We start from the raw sequence: 21,353 nt of genomic DNA, 5'->3' as shown, positions 1-21,353 counted from the left end.
TTCTCCACATCTTCACCAACACTTGTTCTTTGTTGTCTTTTTTGGTAATAGTCATTCTATAGGTGTAAGGTGATATCTTATTGTGATTTTAATTTGCATTTTGGTGATGATTACTGATGTCTAGCATCTTTTCATGTGCCTGTTGACCATCTGTATGTCTTCTCTGGAAAAATGTCTATTGAGATCTTCAGCACGATTTTAAATGAGTTTTTTTTATTATTATTATTAAGTTGTATGAGTTCGTTGTATATTTTGGATATTAACCCCTTATCAGATATATCCTTACAAATGTCTTCTCCCGTTCAATAGGCAGCCTTTTTGTTTTGTTAATGGTTTTCTTCATTGTACAAAATTTATTAGTTTGGTATAGTCCCATTTGTTTATTTCTGCTTTTATTTCCCTTGCATGAAGAGATACATCCAAAAACGTATTACTAAGACTGATGTCAGCTTACTGCTGGTTTTCTTCTAGAAATTTTATAGTTTCCAGTTTTATATTTAAGTCTTTAAACCATTTTGAATTTATTTTTGTGCATGGTAGTCCAGTTTGATTCTTGTAGCTGTCTAGTTTTCCCACCACCATTTATTGAAGAGGCTGTTTTTTCACTATTGTATATTTTTGCCTCCTTTGTCATAGGTTAATTGCCCGTATTAATGTGCATTCATTTCTGGGTTCTCTGTTCTTTTGATCTATGTGTCTGTTTTTGTGCCGGTACCATACTGTTTTGATTACTGGAGCTTTGCAGTATAGTTTGAAATCAAGAAACATGATACTTCCAGCTTTGTTCTTCTTTTTCTAGATTGTTTTGGCTATTCAATGTCTTTGTGTTTCCATACAAATTTTAGACTTATTCTGTGAAAAAGGCCAGTGATATTTTGATACGGATTGCAGTGAATCTATACATTTTTTCAGTAGTATAGTCATTTTAACAATATTAATTCTTCCAGTCAGTGAACATGATATATCTTTCTATCCATGTTGTCTTCAGTTTCTTTCATCAGTGTCTTATAGCTTTCTAAGTACAAATTAACAGATTTATGTATATTAATTTTGTATCCTGCAACTTTATTGAATTCATTGGTGAGTTCTAATTTAACTCACCAGAGTTTTTTTGATAGAGTCTTTAGGGTTTTCTATGTATAATATCACACAAGTGAAACAAATATTAAGTAAACTCCAATATTCCTAATATAGAGGTTATACTGGGGGAAATCCACTAGACTATTCAGGTATGACTTAAATCAAATCCCTTATGATTATACAGTGGAAGTGAGAAATAGATTGAAGGGACTAGATCTGATAGATAGAGTGCCTGATGAACTATGGATGGAGGTTCGTGGCATTGTACAGGAGACAGGGATCAAGACCATCCCCATGGAAAAGAAATGCAAAAAAAAAAAATGGCTGTCTGGGGAGGCCTTACAAATAGCTGTGAAAAGAAGAGAAGTGAAAAGCAAAGGAGAAAAGGAAAGATAAGCATCTGAATGCAGAGTTCCAAAGAATAGCAAGGAGAAATAAGAAAGCCTTCCTCAGCGGTCAATGCAAAGAAATAGAGGAAAACAACAGAATGGGAAAGACCAGAGATCTCTTCAAGAAAATTAGAGATATCAAGGGAACATTTCATGCAAAGATGGGCTCAATAAAGGACAGAAATGGTATGGACCTAACAGAAGCAGAAGATATTAAGAAGAGATGGCAAGAATACACAGAAGAACCGTACAAAAAAGATCTTCATGACCCAGATAATCACGATGGTTTGATCACTCACCTAGAACCAGACATCCTGGAATGTGAAGTCAAGGGGGCCTTAGAAAGCATCACTATGAACAAAGCTAGTGGAGGTGATGGAATTCCAGTTGAGCTATTTCAAATCCTGAAAGATGATGCTGTGAAAATGCTGCACTCAATATGCCAGCAAATTTGGAAAACTCATCAGTGGCCACAGGACTGGAAAAGGTCAGTTTTCATTCCAATCCCAAAGAAAGGCAATGCCAAAGAATGCTCAAACTACTGCACAATTGCACTCATCTCACAAGGCTCAAAGTTCTCCAAGCCAGGCTTCAACAATATGTGAACCATGAACTTCCAGATGTTCAGGCTGGTTTTAGAAAAGTCAGAGGAACCAGAGATCAAATTGCCAACATCTGCTGGATCATCGAAAAAACAAGAGAGTTCCAGAAAAACATCTATTTCTGCTTTATTGACTATGCCAAAACCTTTGATTGTGTGGATCACAATAAACTGTGGAAAATTCTGAAAGAGATGGGAATACCAGACCACCTGACCTGCCTCTTGAGAAATCTGTATGCAGGTCAGGAAGCAACGGGAGAACTGGACATGGAACAGCAGACTGGTTCCAAATAGGAAAAGGAGTACATCAAGGCTGTATATTGTCACCCTGCTTATTTAACTTATATGCAGAGTACATCATGAGAAACGCTGGGCTGGAAGAAACACAAGCTGGAATCAAGATTGCCGGGAGAAATATCAATAACCTCAGATATGCAGATGACACCACCCTTATGGCAGAAAGTAAAGAGGAACTAAAAGGTCTCTTGATGAAAGTGAAAGAATGAAAGAGTTGGTTTAAAGCTCAACATTCAGAAAACGAAGATCATGGCATCTGGTCCCATCACTTCATGGGAAATAGATGGGGAAACAGTGGAAACAGTGTCAGACTTTATTTTTCTGGGCTCCAAAATCACTGCAGATGGTGACTTCAGCCATGAAATTAAAAGACGCTTACTCCTTGGAAGGAAAGTTATGACCAACCTAGAGAGCATATTGAAAAGCAGAGATATTACTTTGCCAACGAAGGTCCATTTAGTCAAGGCTATGATTTTTCCAGTGGTCATGTATGGATGTGAGAGTTGGACTATGAAGAAAGCTGAGCACCGAAGAATTGATGCTTTTGAACTGTGGTGTTGGAGAAGACTCTTGAGAGTCCCTTGGACTGCAAGGAGATCCAACTAGTCCATTCTAAAGGAGATCAGTCATGGGTGTTCATTGGAAGGAATGATGCTAAAGCTGAAACTCCAGTACTTTGGCCACCTCATGCGAAGAGTTGACTCATTGGAAAAGAGTCTGATGCTGGGAGGGATTGGGGGCAGGAGGAGAAGGGGACGACAGAGGATGAGATGGCTGGATGGCATCACTGACTCGATGGACGTGAGTTTGAGTCAACTCCGGGAGTTGGTGATGGACAGGGAGGTATGGCGTGCTGCAATTCATGGGGTCACAAAGAATTGGACACGACTGAGCGACTGAACTGAACTGAACTCTAGTTTTGGTTTTATTATTTTGGTTTTTGCAATTTCTTTTACTTTCAAAATATTTATCTGAATGACCACCTTTTTACTATAGTGTTTTTTTCTTAAAAGAATACTTAACCACATATTTTAGATGTTAAAAATTGTTAGAGTTTAAAAGTGTAACAAAGGAAACCTCATACCCTGTTGGTGGGATTGTAAATTGGTAAATTATGAAAAACAGTATAGAGCTTCCCTGAAAAAACTGAAAATGGAGCTACCATATGATCCAGCAATCATACTTCTGGGTATATATCCTGGAAAAACAAGAACTCTAATTTGGAAAGATACACACACTCCAGTGTTCCTAACAGCATGTTCCTAACAGATAGGGAACAAACACAAGTGCCCATGTAGCTTAAGAAGATGTGGTATATATACAATAGAATATAATTAAACCATAAAAAAGAACAATATTGGCAGTTGCAACAACATGGATGGACCTAGAGAATATTAGCCTTAGTGAAATAAGTCAGACAAAGGCAAATACTATATATCACATTTATGTGACATCTAAAAACCAATACAAATTTATTTATATGCAAAATGGGAGCAGACTCTCAGACAGAAAACAATTCATAGTTACCAAAGGGGAGAGAGAAGAAGAGAGGGACAAATTAGGACTGTGGGATTAACAGATTCAAAGTACTATACAAAAAATAGATAATTGGTAAGAATTTACTATATAACAGAGAATTATATTTAATCTGTAATAGCCTATAATGGAGTATAATCTGCGAAAAACCCTACTGAATCACCGTGTTGTACATATGAAACTAATGCAGTATTTAAACCAAGTATGTGTGTGTGTGTGCGTGTGTGCTCCCTCTCTGTTGCCCAGTTGTGTCTGACTGCATCCCCATGGACTGTAGCCTGCTAAGCTCCTCTGTCCATGGGATTTCCCAGGCAAGAATATTGGACTGGGTTGTCAATTTCATATTTCAGTTAAAAGAAAAGAGTAATAAGAGCTTCCTACTTGTATATAAATAACAAAGAAATGTTAGTGATTTTTTTAAACATGAAGAGTAATTTACTCACAATTTTTTGTTTGTTTGTTTGTTTTTCTTGTTTCTGGCCACTAGGAATGATAACACAGCTTGCAGAAAAATATAGTCTTCCTTTAAGGACAAGTTTTAGCTCTGCTCGAGGATTTTTCATTCAGATGACTACAGATTGTACAGTCCTACCCAATGATCAACTTCCTTCAGAGTTTATTAAGGTTCATTTTAGGATTCTGGTTAGGAAATTATTGTTTCTGATTTTACAGAATTGCACTTACATATTTTCAGGCACTTATTGAATATTACATGATAGGTTTCTGAATGTTCTGTATATTACTTCTCTTACTTCTACCCACCCACCTAACAACTTTACTAATCTAAGAGTGATTGAGAAGAGTTTTTAAGAGAAATACCAAACACAGTGTTTCCCATAATTCTGGGAGCTTGATAAGGGTAGTAAAGGAAAATGAAGTAAGAAAATCGAAAAGGAATTTTTGATCAAAGAAGTTTGAAAAGTAGTGTACCATTTCCTGTTTTAGGTTATTCTCAGTGCACATCTACCTATTAAAGCTTTAAAAGTCCTAAAATAAAGAAATCTACTTATTTTTTAAATACCCAGTATTGCCAAATCTTTGGACCAGGGGAGTATTTTTTTATATATACGTTAATTCCTCCACAGGATACTGATTTGGGAAAGTCTAACCCACTTTAATCTTTCTCTACCTGCAGGGAGTACCTTATGACAAAAACAAACCTTTCAGGTCTTTAAATATTATCCAGTAATAAGGGATGGATGAAGTAAAAAAAAAAATGGGTCAAGAATTAGTAATGGGGTTAGAGACTGAGTGAAGTTTGGTTATGAGGCAAGGGCTAAGACAGGGGTCACAGATGGAGTGAAGGTTCCTATCTACCATACATATTATTACTTGGTAATGAGGTGTAATATTTTTGTTAACATTTCTACATGGCTACTTTAAGAGCTGTAAAAATAGTCATGTCAGACAGACTAGGTTAAAATATTCTGCTTTAACTTGAGAAGTGATCTTTTCTTTTCTACAAACATTATTTGAGACTTTTTTGATGATACAATTATCTCAAGAATTAAAGTGATTAACCTAAGTACCTATAATTGTGTTGTTTAAAATCTGTATGTTTTATTTCATAAGAGTATGTATCTTGACTTTTTTTTTTAATCTCCTAGCAGATTTCTAAAGTGAAAAATTCTTACAGCTTTACATCAGCAGATTTAATTAAAATGAATGAAAGATGCCAAGAGTCTTTGAGAGAAATCTATCACATGACTTATATGTAAGAGCATTTGAAATGTTTGAATACTGATTTAAATTGAGTTGATTTGAGATACTATGATACATTTCATTAACTGACTTTTTTTCTGGTTGCAGAAAATTGTAGTTATGAATGTTAACAAGGAAAGACCATTTCCTAGAAAAACAGTTAAAACTTTAAAGTCTGTCATTGTGATTGAGATCACTGAGCCTCACAGAATATTCAGGGCAAATCTAATTGCAACCGCCCCTCCCCCAAAATAAATCCATTATACTGGGGTATAGAAAAAGCTTGATACCCAGCCAAATATCCACATTTCATCAGTACTTCACTCATCCTTTTAATACAGTTTTAAGAAATGTCATAATTGACTTGAGCTTGAAATATCTCTGGTACCACTGATACTTCTGTAGTGGATACTTCATCATGATATAGAAGTTGGCACATCTGGGCTTATTTGGGACTTCATTCAGTTTATTCTTTTTCTTTAGCATGTAAGCTCTCAAATTCTCATGACTTAGTACATTTATAACAACATTATGATATTGCCAGTATTTTATTGTTCATAAAACAGTAGCAATGTGTCTAGAAATAAGAACTAGGAAATTCAGACTTGCTGAGCTGAGATGATGAAGATAAATGTTGGATTTTCAGAACAATTTCAGAGCATAAACCAAAAAGCTTATAAGATATACTAAGTTGCAGAACATATTTTACCATGTAAGAGAAAAATTTTTATATTATGTCACAATATGGTAACTACCACATGAAAGCATAAATAATTATGTAGTTAGGGTTGTGTATGAGAGAGAGAAAGAGGGAGAGAGAGAGGATGGGTGAGAGAGAAAATACATAATAGCTTTTGTGTTAAATTTAACATTGCAAAAGCAAAATTATTAGTAGATGGGATCTACTGATTGAAGTATAGTGAGGGCTTCATTTGACCTATAGAAAATATTTCTAATACTAAAAATTTATTCTATTAATGTTTAAGAAAAGCAGTCTTTAAAAAAACTTGGTCTTAACACACCAGAAGATGGATTCTCTGCTACTAAATAACTGTGACCTTGATTATGAGCTTCAGTTTCCTCATCTCTGAAATAAGACAATAGAACAACAGATTTTATCTAGTGTACAACTCAACTGTCAATGTTATTTTACCTTAGGCAATGAATTTTATATTGTTTTATAATTATGTTGTATGCCCCTCTTTTAAAAGCACTATTTCTCTTATCAAACATGTACTTTCAGGATCGTGTGCAAACTGCTTAGTGAGATTTATGAGCATATTCATTGCTTATATAAACTGTCTGACACTGTGTCAATGCTGGATATGCTACTGTCATTTGCTCATGCCTGTACTCTTTCTGACTATGGTAAGTTATTTTCTTTGGAATAAATAGGTTGCATACTGAAATTTGTATTCCATTCAAGCAATTTTATGTAGCAATTATGAATGTTTTATATTTTTTTCCCTGATATATAGTCTCTTACCTATGGTCCTAGACTAAGACTCAAAATATAGAAAGTGAAATTACCCTTAAAACTTCTTTTAGAAGTCAAAAGATTATTTACTGAGAAATTGAGAAATTAGAAAAAAATACCGCAAGAAACTTTAAATACAGAATGAAGTAAGCCAGAAAGAAAAACACCAATACAGTATACTAACACATATATATGGAATTTAGAAAGATGGTAACAATAACCCTGTGTACAAGACAGCAAAAGAGACACTGATGTATAGAACAGTCTTATGGACTCTGTGGGAGGGGGAGAGGGTGGGAAGATTTGGGAGAATGGCATTGAAACATGTATAATATCAAGTATGAAACGAGTCTCCAGTCCAGGTTCGATGCACGATACTGGATGCTTTGGGCTGGTGCACTGGGACGACCCAGAGGGATCGTATGGGGAGGGAGGAGGAGGAGGGGTTCAGGATGGAGAACACATGTATACCTGTGGCAGATTCATTTCGATATTTGGCAAAACTAATACAATATTGTAAAGTTTAAAAATAAAATAAAATTAAAAAAAAGAAAGACTGTAGAGCTGTCTCTTTGGTGAAAATAATGATGATCCAAATTCATAAATTTCAAGTCTGAATAAGCAGTGTGATGCTAATACTAACAGACATGACAGAAATAAACTCTTAAAAGTGAGCATCCCAAGATCAATTATATCACTTATTTTTGTGTCCCAAGTCTATACTACAGGTCTTGAATATAAATGTTGAGCAATTTTCTAATGTTAAATGAATACTTCAAGTTAGCCCCCACCCCTTGAAATTTCTTACCCAAACTATCAGTATGCAAATTTGCATAACTTGTATATGATAATTCGGTTGAGTAATTGTGGGCTTAATAACATTAAATTTCTAGTTAAAATTAATAGTAGTATTTCCAAAACATTCTGTTAATTAATTTTTATGATGGAAAAGGTATTTTACATAGGTTTTTTCATTTTTGATATTTCTGTATTTTTATGGAAGTATTAAATTTTTTAGCTGGTATTATATAGGCCAAAACTTAATAGTTTTCTCAACTATTAAGATATTTGATCTTGTTCCATTTTGAGAAAGACTACCCTAAAACTCCAAACTTATAAGTAGTGAATTTTTGGTATTAAAAATGATTTAAATATAGTAAAAGTTTTCTTTTTTACTAATCAACCTCACTTTTATAATGAATACTTTCAAGTTTATCCATGTGGTTCCTCGAGAGACATGTAGCATTTTAAGTTTTACTTGTCTCTCACTTTCTTTCTCCTCTCTTCATCTTCAGTTCAATTCAGTTGTCACTCAGTTGTGTTTGACTCTTTGCGACCCTATGAATCACAGCATGCCAGGCCTCCCTGTCCATCACCAACTCCCGGAGTTCACCCAAACTCATGTGCATTGAGTCGGTGATGCCATCTCATCCTCTGTCGTCCCCTTCTCCTCCTGCCCCCAATCCCTCCCAGCATCAGGGTCTTTTCCAATGGGTCAACTCTTCGCATGAGGTGGCCAAAGTACTGGAGTTTCAGCCTCAGCATCAGTCCTTCCAGTGAACACCCAGGACTGGTCTCATTTAGGATGGACTGGTTGGATCTCCTTGCAGTCCAAGGGACTCTCAAGAGTCTTCTCCAACACCACAGTTCAAAAGCATCAATTCTTTGGCGCTCAGTTTTCTTCAGAGTCCAACTCTCACATCCATACATGACCACTGGAAAAACCATAGCCTTGACTAGATGGACCTTTGTTGTCAAAGTAATATCTCTGCTTTTCAATATGCTCTGTAGGTTGGTCATAACTTTTCTTCCAAGGAGTAAACGTCTTTTAATTTTATGGCTGCAGTCATCATCTGCAGTGATTTTGGAGCCCCCCCCAAAAATAAAGTCTGACACTGTTTCCATTGTTTCCCCATCTATTTCCCATGAAGTGATGGGACCAGATGCCGTGATCTTAGTTTTCTGAATGTTGAGCTTTAAGCCAACTTTTTCACTCTTCTCTTTCACTTTCATCAAGAGCTTTTTAGTTCCTCTTCACTTTCTTTTTAGTTCCTCTTCACCTCTTTCTGCCATAAGGGTGGTGTCATCTGCATATCTGAGGTTATTGATATTTCTCCCGGCAATCTTGATTCCAGCTTGTGCTTCTTCCAGCCCAGCGTTTCTCATGATGTACTCAGCATAGAAGTTAAATAAACAGGGTGACTTAGAAAGCATCTATAGAAACCTGATCATTACTTCTTTCTACAAAATTAACACTATCTTTTGTGTCTGTTTTTTCTGTCCTCTTTTTAGACAAAATTTCTATAAGTTTGGATGTAAAATTGTGTTTTTATTTGGTTTTGCTCTATTTTCAGACCTCATTTGAAAAGCTAAGTATGCCAAATTTGAAATAATGCTTTAGGCAAGATTAAGTAAATGTGCAATTTTAGAGTCCTTGAAATTAATTGTTATTTTTAAATGGCTAGTTGATTCCTTTTAATTTTTGCAAATCTGAAAATGTTATGAACTGTTTTGGAGCCCTGCACAATGACAGGACCAAAATCATATTTTTTCTGGAAAAGAATATAAGTTCTGATGTGATTAGACTATGCCAGTTATCATTTAGAGGGACTGAAGATAAAATAATAACTTAATGATATTGTTCCAGATTGACTGTAGTAAAGTCACTAAAGTATAAACAGTATTTACACACCACAAAATCTTTAAGTATAAATATATTAATCTTTCAAAACCATTTTATTTTTCTCTTTAGTTCGGCCAGAGTTTACTGATACTTTAGCAATCAAGCAGGGGTGGCATCCCATTCTTGAAAGAATATCTGTGGAAAAACCTGTTGCTAACAATACCTACATTACAGAAGGGAGTAATTTTTTTATCATAACTGGACCAAATATGAGTGGCAAATCCACATATTTGAAACAGATTGCTCTTTGTCAGATTATGGCCCAAATTGGTAAGTTACATGTTTACTTTATGGTTATCAGTTCTGCTCCCCATTTGAAATACTTCATGCCCAGTATTTTAGATTATATATATATATATATATATATATGGACCATAACTTTTACAATTTGGTGTTTATTAAGCTCCATCCAGATTGGATTACATTGTACTGAAAATCTTGTGGGATATAATAGAAGCTTCTTTATTATAGTTATTAATGTTGTATCAACTATTACTAAATTGAATTGCATAATTATCTGAAATTCAAAAACTTTGTTGAGAGAGAAAGTGGTACAAATAGCAGAAACTACTGCCTTTAATAACTCATATAAGATTTTTCCCAAAATTGTAACATTGGGCACAGAAACATTTCCCTTACTTAATTTAAAGTTTACCAATAACTTAGTTTTAACAACTGCTGTGTTACACTTATGTGTGCATACAGTTCAGTTTGGACACTCAGTTGTGTCCAACTCTTTGTGACCATGTAAATGACTGTCACTGTCCCAACATTGTTATGGATTTCTTTGCATCGAGACACAACTCACCTCTTATCTCTGAAAATTGGGTTCCTTGAAACTGATGTTAATCAGAGACCAGATGACTGGTCAGTCTGGGATGATTTTGGTTCACCTCACCTTCTGGAATTGGCAATGTCTGGAGACATTTTTGGTTGTCACAACTGAGGGGATTATAAAATCCAGTTCAGTTCAGTTGTTCAGTTGTGTCCGACTCTTTGTGACCCCATGGACTACAGCACTCCAGGCTTGCCTGTCCATCACCAAATCCTGGAGCTTGTTCAAACTCATGTCCATCGAGTCAGTGATTCCATCTAACCATCTCATTCTCTGTTGTCCCCTTCTCCTCCTGCCCTCAATCTTTCCCAGCATCAGGGTCTTTGCTAATAAGTCAGTTCTTTGCATCAGGTGGCCAAAGTATTGTACCTTCAGCTTCAGCATCAGTCCTTCCAATGAATACTCAGCACTGATTTCCTTTAGGATTGACTGGTTTGATCTCCTTGCAGTCTGAGGGACTCTCAAAAGTATTCTCCAACACCACAGTTCAAAAGCATCAATTCTTTGGTGTTCAGTTTTCTTTATGGTCTAACTCTCACATCCATATATGACTACTGGAAAAACCACAGCTTTGACTATATGGACATTTGTCAGCACAGTAATGTCTCTGCTTCAATATGTTTTCTAGGTTTGTCATAGCTTTTCTTCCGAAGAGCAAGCTTGTCTTTTCATTCATGGCTGTAGTCACCATCTGCAGTGATTTTAGAGCCCCCCAAAATAGTATCTCACCCATCTATGTGCCATGAAGTAATGGGACCAGATGCTATAATTTTAGTTTTCCGAATGTTGAGTTTTAAGCCAGCTTTTTCCCTTTCGTCTTTCACCTTCATCATGAGGGTCTTTAGTTGCTCTTTGCCTTCTGCCATAAGGGTGGTGTCATCTGCATATATGAGGTTGTTGATATTTCTCCCAGCAATCTTGATTCCAGCTTGTGCTTCAGCCTGGCATTTCACATGATGTACTCTGCATAGAAGTTAAATAAGAAGGGTGACAATATACGGCCTTGACATACTCCTTTCCCGATTTGGAATCAGTCTGTTGTTCCATGTCCGGTTCTAACTTTCTTCTTGACCTGCATACAGGTTTCTCAGGAGGCAGGTAAGGTGGTCTGGTATTCCTATCTCTTTAAGAATTTTCCATTTTGTTGTGATGGCTCAAAGGTTAAAGCGTCTGCCTCCAATGCGGGAGACCTGGGTTCGATCCCTGGGTTGGGAAGATCCCGTGGAGAAGGAAATGGTAACCCACTCCAGTATTCTTGCTTGGAGAATCCCATGGACAGAGAAGCCTGGTAGGCTACAGTCCACAGGGTCGCAAAGAGTCGGACACGACTCAGCGACTTCACTTTCACTTTCATGCAGTCAAAGGCTTTAGCATAGTTAGTGAAACAGAAGTAGATGTTAATGGAATTCTCTTGCTTTTTCTATGATCCAATGAATGTTGACAATTTGATCTCTGGTTACTCTGCCTTTTCTAAATCCAGCTTGAACATCTGAAAGTTCTCGGTTCACTATTGTTGAAGCCTGGCTTGGAGAATTTTGAGCATTACTTTAGTAGCATGTGAGAAGAGTGCAATTGTTTGGTAGTTTGAGCATATTCTTTGACATTGCCTTTCTTAGGGACTGGAATGAAAACTGATCTTTTCCAGTCCTGTGGCCACTCCTGAGTTTTCCAAATGTGCTGGCATATTGGGTGTAGCACTTTTCATGGCATCATCTTTTAGGATTTGAAATAGCTTAACTGGAATTCCATCACCTCCACTAGGTTTGTCTGTAGTGATGCTTCCTAAGGGCCACTTGACTTCACATTCCAGGATGTCTGGCTCTAGGTGAGTTAGTGAACATACCATTGTGGTTATCTGGGTCATTAAGATCTTTTTTGTATAATATCCAGGGTTGCTGCTAAAGATTCTACAATTCACAGGACAGCCATCTTCTTTTACCCTCCTCCCCTGCCTCAGCCCACATTCATGCGCAAGAAAGAATTATGCAGCCCTTGATGTGATTGAAAAAGCTTGGTTTAATGTAATGGATTTTAAGAGAAATGCAGAATAGTAATATCGATCATAGTGCAAATTTCCCTTACTACTGGGAAAGAAAATCAGAAGTGAGTGAATGAATGAATAAAGAGTATATATTTTATTAAATTTAAAAGGCTATCTTAGATAACTTCCATTCCCTTATAAGAATACTGATTCATATCTGAGACAATAATCTTACTTCTGTTTGAATAGTTATGAGTTCTGGCCTTTAAAAAAAAGGCTGTCTAATTTCTGTGTAGTTATAATTGTTAAAACATTCATTATACTGAATTAAAATTTGACTGTATAGAACTTCTACTCATTAGTCCTAATTCTTAACTTCTATGCATTTCAGAACAATCTATTATATCCTCAGAACAGGCCTTCCGATATTTGAAGAAAATTACTATTACTCTACTTCTCTTGCCACGGTCTTTGAATTCCTAAAAGTATATGTAGTATCTTATAAAATCTTATTATAAAGGAAATAGTAGGACTTGAAAAGCATGGAAGTTGAGAATATAGGCTTTGGAGCTAGACCTAGCTTTTGTAGTTATTGGCTGTGTGATCTTAGGCAAATACTTAACCTCCTTAGTTTTTCTATCTGTAAATGAAGAATATAATAGTACCTATGTCTAAGAACTGTTGTAAACATTAAACTACTCTTTGTTCTACAAAGCAAAAAAAACCCCTAAGCCTCTGGACTCCTTGTAGCTCCTTAGGAATATCATGCTGCTTACACACACATACACACACACACACACACACACACACAGGAATATAGGAATATCATGCTGTTCACACACACACACACACACACACACACACACACAGGGCTTCCCTGGTGGCTCAGATGGTAAAGAGTATGCCTTCAGTGCAGGAAGGAAATCCATCTGGGTTCGATCCCTGGGTCTTGGAAGATCTGCTGGAGAAGGAAATGGTAACGCACTCCAGTATTTTTGCTTGAAGAATCCCATGGACAGGGGAGCCTGGTGGGCTACAGTCAATGGGGTCGCAAACAGTTGGACATGACTGAGCGAGTCGCATTCATACATACATACACACACACACACACACACACACACAATGCCATGGTTTTAAGGGAAAGTGGAGAGTGAAAAAGTTGGCTTAAAGCTCAACATTCAGAAAACGAAGATCATGGCATCCGGTCCCATCACTTCATGAGAAATAGATGGGGAAACAGTGGAAACAGTGTCAGACTTTACTTTTTTGGGCTCCAAAATCACTGCAGATGGTGACTTCAGCCATGAAATTAAAAGACACTTACTCCTTGGAAGAAAAGTTATGACCAACCTAGATAGCATATTAAAAAGCAGAGACGTTACTTTGCCAACAAAGGTTCGTCTAGTCAAGGCCATGGTTTTTCCTGTGGTCATGTATGGCTGTGAGAGTTGGACTGTGAAGAAGGCTGAGTGCCAAAGAATTGATGCTTTTGAACTGTGGTGTTGGAGAAGACTCTTGAGAGTCCCTTGGACTGCAAGGAGATCCAACCAGTCCATTCTGAAGGAGATGAGCCCTGGGATTTCTTTGGAAGGAATGATGCTAAAGGTGAAACTCCAGTACTTTGGCCATTTCATGCGAAGAGTTGACTCATTGGAAAAGACTCTGATGCTGGGAGGGATTGGGGGCAGGAGGAGAAAGGGATGACAGAGGATGAGATGGCTGGATGGCATCACTGACTCAATGGACGTGAGTCTAGGTGAACTCCAGGAGTTGGTGATGGACAGCGAGGCCTGGTGTGCTGCGATTCATGGGGTCGCAAAGACTTGGACATGACTGAGCGACTGAACTGAACTGAACTGATGAGAGAAAATAGAGGTAAGGGCATCTTCTAAAGCACAGAAGCAATAAACAGCATGATATTCCCGAGTAGCTACAAGGAGTTCAGAGGCTTAGTAGTTCTTTTGCTTTGTAGAATGAAGAGTGACCATGAGAAGTGGCAGGCTTAAAGCTGGAGAGATGGGCAAGAGTCAGGTTGTGAAGGGCCTTAGGCATTTAATGGAGGAGAGAGAACCTTAATGCTAAAAATTCTCCAAGCCAGGCTTCAGCAATACGTGAACTGTGAACTTCCAGATGTTCAAGCTGGTTTTAGAAAAGGCAGAGGAACCAGAGATCAAATTGCCAACATCTGCTGGATCATCGAAAAAGCAAGAGAGTTCCAGAAAAGCATCTATTTTTGCTTTATTGACTATGTCAATGCCTTTGACTGTGTGGATCACAATATACTGTGGAAAATTCTGAAAGAGATGGGAATACCAGACCACCTGATCTGCCTCTTGAGAAACCTATATGCAGGTCAGGAAACAACAGTTCGAACTGGACATGGAACAACAGACTGGTTCCAAATAGGAAAAGGAGTATGTCAAGGTTGTATATTGCCTCCCTACTTATTTAACTTCTATGCGGAGTACATCATGAGAAACGCTGGGCTGGAAGAAGCACAAGCTGGAATCAAGATTGCCGGGAGAAATATCAATAACCTCAGATATGCAAATGATACCACCCTTATGGCGGAAAGTGAAGAGGAACTAAAAAGCCTCTTGATGAAAGTGAAAGTGGAGAGTAAAAATGTTGGCTTAAAGCTCAGCATTCAGAAAACGAAGATCATGGCATCGGTCCCACCACTTCATGGGAAATAGATGGGGAAACAGTGGAAACAGTGGCTGACTTTATTTTTCTGGGCTCCAAAATCACTACAGATGGTGACTGCAACCATGAAATTAAAAGACACTTACTCCTTGGAAGAAAAGTTATGACCAACCTAGATAGCACATTCAAAAGCAGAGACATTACTTTGCCAACAAAGGTCCATCTAGTCAAGGCTATGGTTTTTTCCAGTGGTCATGTATGGATGTGAGAGTTGGACTGTGAAGAAAGCTGAGCGCCAAAGAATTGATGCTTTTGAACTGTGGTGTTAGAGAAGGCTCTTGAGAGTCCCTTGAACTGCAAGGAGATCCAACCAGTCCATTCTGAAGGAGATCAGCCCTGGGATTTCTTTGGAAGGAATGATGCTAAAGCTGAAACTCCATTACTTTGGCCACCTCATGGGAAGAGTTGACTCATTGGAAAAGAGTCTGATGCTGGGAGGGATTGGGGGCAGGAGGAGAAGGGGACAACAGAGGACGAGATGGCTGGATGGCATCACTGACTCAATGGACGTGAGTCTGAGTGAACTCCGGGAGTTGGTGATGGGCAGGGAGGCCTGGTGTGCTGCGATTCATGGGGTCGCAAAGAGTCGGACACGACTGAGCAACTGAACTGACTGACTGACTGAGTGAGAGCCTTACCCAGATATCTATAGGAAGCTATAGATGTTTTAGCAAGAGAATGGCATAATTGGATTTGAGTTTTAGATAGATTACTCTTACTATTGTTAAGGTTAGAGAAGAGCCAGATTAGAAGCAAAATATCAGCCAGCAGGCTTCTGTGATATGATGATAAGATATGTTAGGAACCTCTTTGGTGGAGGTAAGAGAGAAGGGAAAATATGAGCAATATGCACCATATACGCTATATTCTATACTTGGTACTTTCACATTTATTTTTCCTACGTAATCATTTTGGCAGTCCTGTGAGAATGTTGTATTTATTTGCTCTCTGAGATGTCATCATAATTGCTATTGTTATTATTATTATCTGCATTGATTAATATTTTCTGAACTTTTGCTTTCTCTTCCTGCTATTCCTTATTATGCAAAAGTAGATCCTATTCTTCACCCTTGTCTTTGTTTTAAATCCTGGAATAATCTGGCTTTGTTTCTTCACTTCCATTATTTCACATTTTGTCTATACAGAGTTCTGTGTATTTGACACTTTTTTCATTTAACTATTTGTATATTTTTATCTTCTTATGGTTTTAGAATGCTTTTTGTATCCCATTTTGTTTGGCGATAGATATAAATAATAAGATTAATCTGTTTTCAAGAGATAAATATTTTAGGTTAGTTAGCCTGATATTTCTCACACAGAAACCATCTTGTGAATAAAAATTCACCTTCATAAAAAATTTAATGTTTTGCATTCATTCTAATTGTGGATGGTTCTGTACTTTTCTAATAGCAACTATTTCTTAATATGCCTTTCTATAATGATTTTTATCAACTTGAGCTTCATAAGTATTTCCTTCAGATTTTCATACTTTGAATATTCTCATCTGACTATACTATTTAACAATTTTTATCAAATTTATAACAAATCTTTCTTATGTACTCAAATATGTATTATCTTTTTTTCACTTCCAAATAACTTTGTACAATAGGTAGGGTAAGCATTTCCATTTTATATGTGAAGAAGATGAAGCTGGGAGAATTTAAGTGCCATCCAAGGTTGTAAAGTAAATGACAGAGCCGGGGCCATGCCTTCTAATTCCATATCTTGTGATCTTTCCACCACATTAATCCTTAGATAGGCTACTAAATAATCTGAGTTGATAGAGCAAAGTGTTAGTAGTCCTTATATTTTATAAAAGCATCTCAGTTTACTTTGACTTATATTTTATAGGATCGTATGTTCCAGCAGAATATTCTTCCTTTAGAATTGCTGAACAAATTTTTACAAGAATAAGTACTGATGATGATATTGAAACAAATTCATCAACATTTATGAAGGAAATGAAAGAGGTACCTGATTTCAACTTTCCTTATGTTAAAAAAATATTGAATTATCCTAATGGTCAATACTTATAACATAAGAAAGTATTTTTATATTAAAGCTTGCAGATGTGTTTATACTCCTCTACAAGAGCCAGAGGGCAGTCAAAGACAGCTTCCTAATTTCTGTCTTGTGGAAATGGAAGTAAATGTTTTATTGAAAAATACAGCTTTAAAGAAAAAGCTAGTGTTAGTGAATGATAAAAACATGCTTTCGTGTTTTTATATGGAATATATAAAAGACTTCAGAAAGCAATGACCTGTTCAGAAACATTTTGCATAGTTAGGCTTGATTTTAAAATAAAAGATCACAAAAGGTGTTAAAAGGTTTTTTAAAAATCACCCTTTTTGTGCTCTTGTGGAATTTTCACTTCCTGTGCCAAAGTATGTATCAGCATCTATTTTTGATCTGAGCACATGTCAAATAAACATGAAGGGTTAAAGGAATTCAGTATAGCTTTTGGCCTATCTTTAGTAGGTATGGGTTATTGGATCACTGTACAGTTTACTAATTTTCTTTAGATAGGGAATAAAATTATCATTTGCTTACCGTATGTGATATTTATATAATTATTTAGTATGTATTGAATAACTATGGGGGAATATAGCAATAGACTAGGTGCTTGAGACATATTTTTAAATGGTCCTAGCTCTCAAGAAGCTTAGTCCCATGGAAAGGTAAAATGGCCATGATGGTTAACAGTTGTGTCATAACATAAGTCTCCTTTTTCTCCACCAGGTCGCCTGTGTCTCCTCCCCTAACCCCTCTCTACTCTACCCAACTCTGTGAATTTCTGTGTGTTCCAGATGGTGGAGAACACTTAGGAACTGATTACTGGCTGGATCTGTCTCCTCCTTTTCATTCCCCCTTTATCCTTCTGGCCACCTCTGTTACCTTCCTCCTTCTTCTCTTCTCTGTATAACCCCGTGAACATCTCTGAGTGCTCCAGTTGTGGAGTGCACATAAGGAAGTGACTACTGGCTAGCCCACTCTCTCCACTATTGATTCACCTCATCTCATTTGGGTCACCTCTAACTCCCTCCTCCCTCTTCTCTTCTCCATGTAACCCTGTGAACCTCTCTGAGTGACCCTCACTGTAGAGAAACTTATCATCTTTAATGTAGATGTTTTATCAATGGTGCTGTATAGAAGGAGAAGCTTTGAAACTACTGTAAAAATAAGACCGATAATCGGAAGCAGGAGACTTAAGTCCAAACCCGGACTCCAGGGAACTCCTGACTCCAAGGAACATTCATTCACAGGAGCTCATCAAATGCCTCCATACCGACACTGAAACCAAGCACCACACAAGGGCCAATAAGTTCCAGGGCAAGACATACCAAGCAAATTCTCCAGCAACAAAGGAACACAGCCCTGAGCTTCAAGATACAGGCTGCCCAAAGTCACCCCAAAACTATAGACATCTCATAACTCATTACTGGACATTTCATTGCACTCCAGAGAGAAGAAATACAGCTCCACCCACCAGAACACCGACACAAGCTTCCCTAACCAGGAAACCTTGACAAGCCACCTGTACAAACCCACACACAGTGAGGAAACGCCATAATAAAGAGAACTCCACAAACTGCCAGAATACAGAAAGGACACCCCAAACTCAGCAATTTAAACAAGATGAAGAGACAGAGGAATACTCAGCAGATAAAGGAACAGGATAAATGCCCACCAAACCAAACAAAAGAGGAAGAGATAGGGAATCTACCTGATAAAGAATTCCGAATAATGATAGTGAAATTGATCCAAAATCTTGAAACTAAAATGGAAACACAGATAAATAGCCTGGACACAAGGATTGAGAAGATGCAAGAAAGGTTTAACAAGGACCTAGAAGAAATAAAAAGAGTCAATATATAATGAATAATGCAATAAGTGAAATTAAAAACACTCTGGAGGCAACAAATAGTAGAATAACAGAGGCAGAAGACAGGATTAGTGAATTAGAAGATAGAATGGTAGAAATAAATGAATCAGAGAGGATAAAAGAAAAACGAATTAAAAGAAATGAGGACAATCTCAGAGACCTCCAGGACAATATTAAATGCTACAACATTCAATCATAGGGGTTCCAGAAGAAGAAGACAAAAAGAAAGACCATGAGAAAATACTTGAGGAGATAATAGTGAAAAACTTCCTAAAATGGGGAAGGAAATAATCACCCAAGTCCAAGAAACCCAGAGAGTACCAAACAGGATAAACCCAAGGAGAAACACCCCAAGACACATATTAATCAAATTAACAAAGATCAAACACAAAGAACAAATATTAAAAGCAGCAAGGGAAAAACAACAAATAACACACAAGGGAATTCCCATAAGGATAACAGCTGATCTTTCAATAGAAACTCTTCAAGCCAGGAGGGAATGGCAAGACATACTTAAAAATGATGAAAGAAAATAACCTACAGCCCAGATTATTGTACCCAGCAAGGATCTCATTCAAGTATGAAGGAGAAATCAAAAGCTTTTCAGACAAGCAAAAGCTGAGAGAATTCTGCACCACCAAACCAGCTCTCCAACAAATACTAAAGGATATTCTCTAGACAGGAAACACAAAAATGGTATATAAACTCAACCCAAAACAATAAAGTAAATGGCAACAGGAACATACTTATCAGTAATTACCTTAAATGTAAATGGGTTGAATGCCCCAACCAAAAGACAAAGACTGGCTGAATGGATACAAAAACAAGACCCCTACATATGTTGTCTACAAGAGACCCACCTCAAAACAGGGGACACATACAGACTGAAAGTGAAGGGCTGGAAAAAGATTTTCCATGCAAATAGGGACCAAAAGAAAGCAGGAGTAGCAATACTCATATCAGATAAAATAGACTTTAAAACAAAGGCTGTGAAAAGAGACAAAGAAGGTCACTACATAATGATCAAAGGATCAATCCAAGAAGAAGATATAACAATTATAAATATATATGCACCCAACACAGGAGCACCACAGTACGTAAGACAAATGCTAACAAGTATGAAAGGAGAAATTAACAATAACACAATAATAGTGGGAGACTTTAATACCCCACTTACACCTATGGATAGATCAACTAAACAGAAAATTAACAAGGAAACACAAACTTTAAACGATACAATAGACCAGTTAGACCTAATTGATATCTATAGGTCATTTCATCCCAAAACAATGAATTTCACCTTTTTCTCAAGCGCACATGGAACCTTCTCCAGGATAGATCACATCCTGGGCCATAAAGCTAGCCTTGGTAAATTCAAAAAAATAGAAATCATTCCAAGCATTTTTTCTGACCACAATGCAGTAAGATTAGATCTCAATTACAGGAGAAAAACTATTAAAAATTCCAACATATGGAGGCTGAACAACACGCTGCTGAATAACCAACAAATCACAGAAGAAATCAAAAAGAAATCAAAATTTGCATAGAAACGAATGAAAATGAAAACACAACAACCCAAAACCTGTGGGACACGGTAAAAGCAGTCCTAAGGGGAAAGTTCATAGCAATACAGGCACACCTCAAGAAACAAGAAAAAGTCAAATAAATAACCTAACTCTACACCTAAAGCAACTAGAAAAGGAAGAAATGAAGAACCCCAGGGTTAGTAGAAGGAAAGAAATCTTAAAAATTAGGGCAGAAATAAATGCAAAAGAAACAAAAGAGACCATAGCAAAATCAACAAAACCAAAAGCTGGTTCTTTGAAAGGATAAATAAAATTGACAAACCATTAGCCAGACTCATCAAGAAACAAAGGAGAAAAAATCAAATCAACAAAATTAGAAACGAAAATGGAGAGATCACAACAGACAACACAGAAATACAAAGGATCATAAGAGACTACTATCAACAATTATATGCCAATAAAATGGACAACGTGGAAGAAATGGACAAATTCTTAGAAAAGTACAACTTTCCAAAACTGGACCAGGAAGAAATAGAAAATCTTAACAGACCCATCACAAGCATGGAAATTGAAACTGTAATCAAAAATCTTCCAGCAAACAAAAGCCCCGGTCCAGACGGCTTCACAGCTGAATTCTACCAAAAATTTAGAGAAGAGC

The 21,353-nt window shown here is 37.0% G+C and overlaps 1 protein-coding gene across 1 annotated transcript in view; it reads left to right on the top strand.

Annotated features, from left to right (window-relative positions):
• The window catches only part of MSH4 (mutS homolog 4), a 105,075-nt gene that overhangs the window by 57,835 nt on the left and 25,887 nt on the right, over positions 1-21,353 (top strand). Inside the window, exons 12-16 of the mRNA XM_005893467.2 lie at positions 4,391-4,527; positions 5,514-5,617; positions 6,848-6,972; positions 9,834-10,034; positions 17,138-17,256. Coding sequence (XP_005893529.1) covers positions 4,391-4,527; positions 5,514-5,617; positions 6,848-6,972; positions 9,834-10,034; positions 17,138-17,256 — 686 coding nt within the window. The remainder of the gene's footprint in view (positions 1-4,390; positions 4,528-5,513; positions 5,618-6,847; positions 6,973-9,833; positions 10,035-17,137; positions 17,257-21,353) is intronic.

Source organism: Bos mutus, chromosome 3 (assembly GCF_027580195.1).
Source record: "Bos mutus isolate GX-2022 chromosome 3, NWIPB_WYAK_1.1, whole genome shotgun sequence".
NCBI lineage: Eukaryota > Metazoa > Chordata > Mammalia > Artiodactyla > Bovidae > Bos > Bos mutus.
This window is presented reverse-complemented; position numbering and strand designations above follow the sequence as displayed.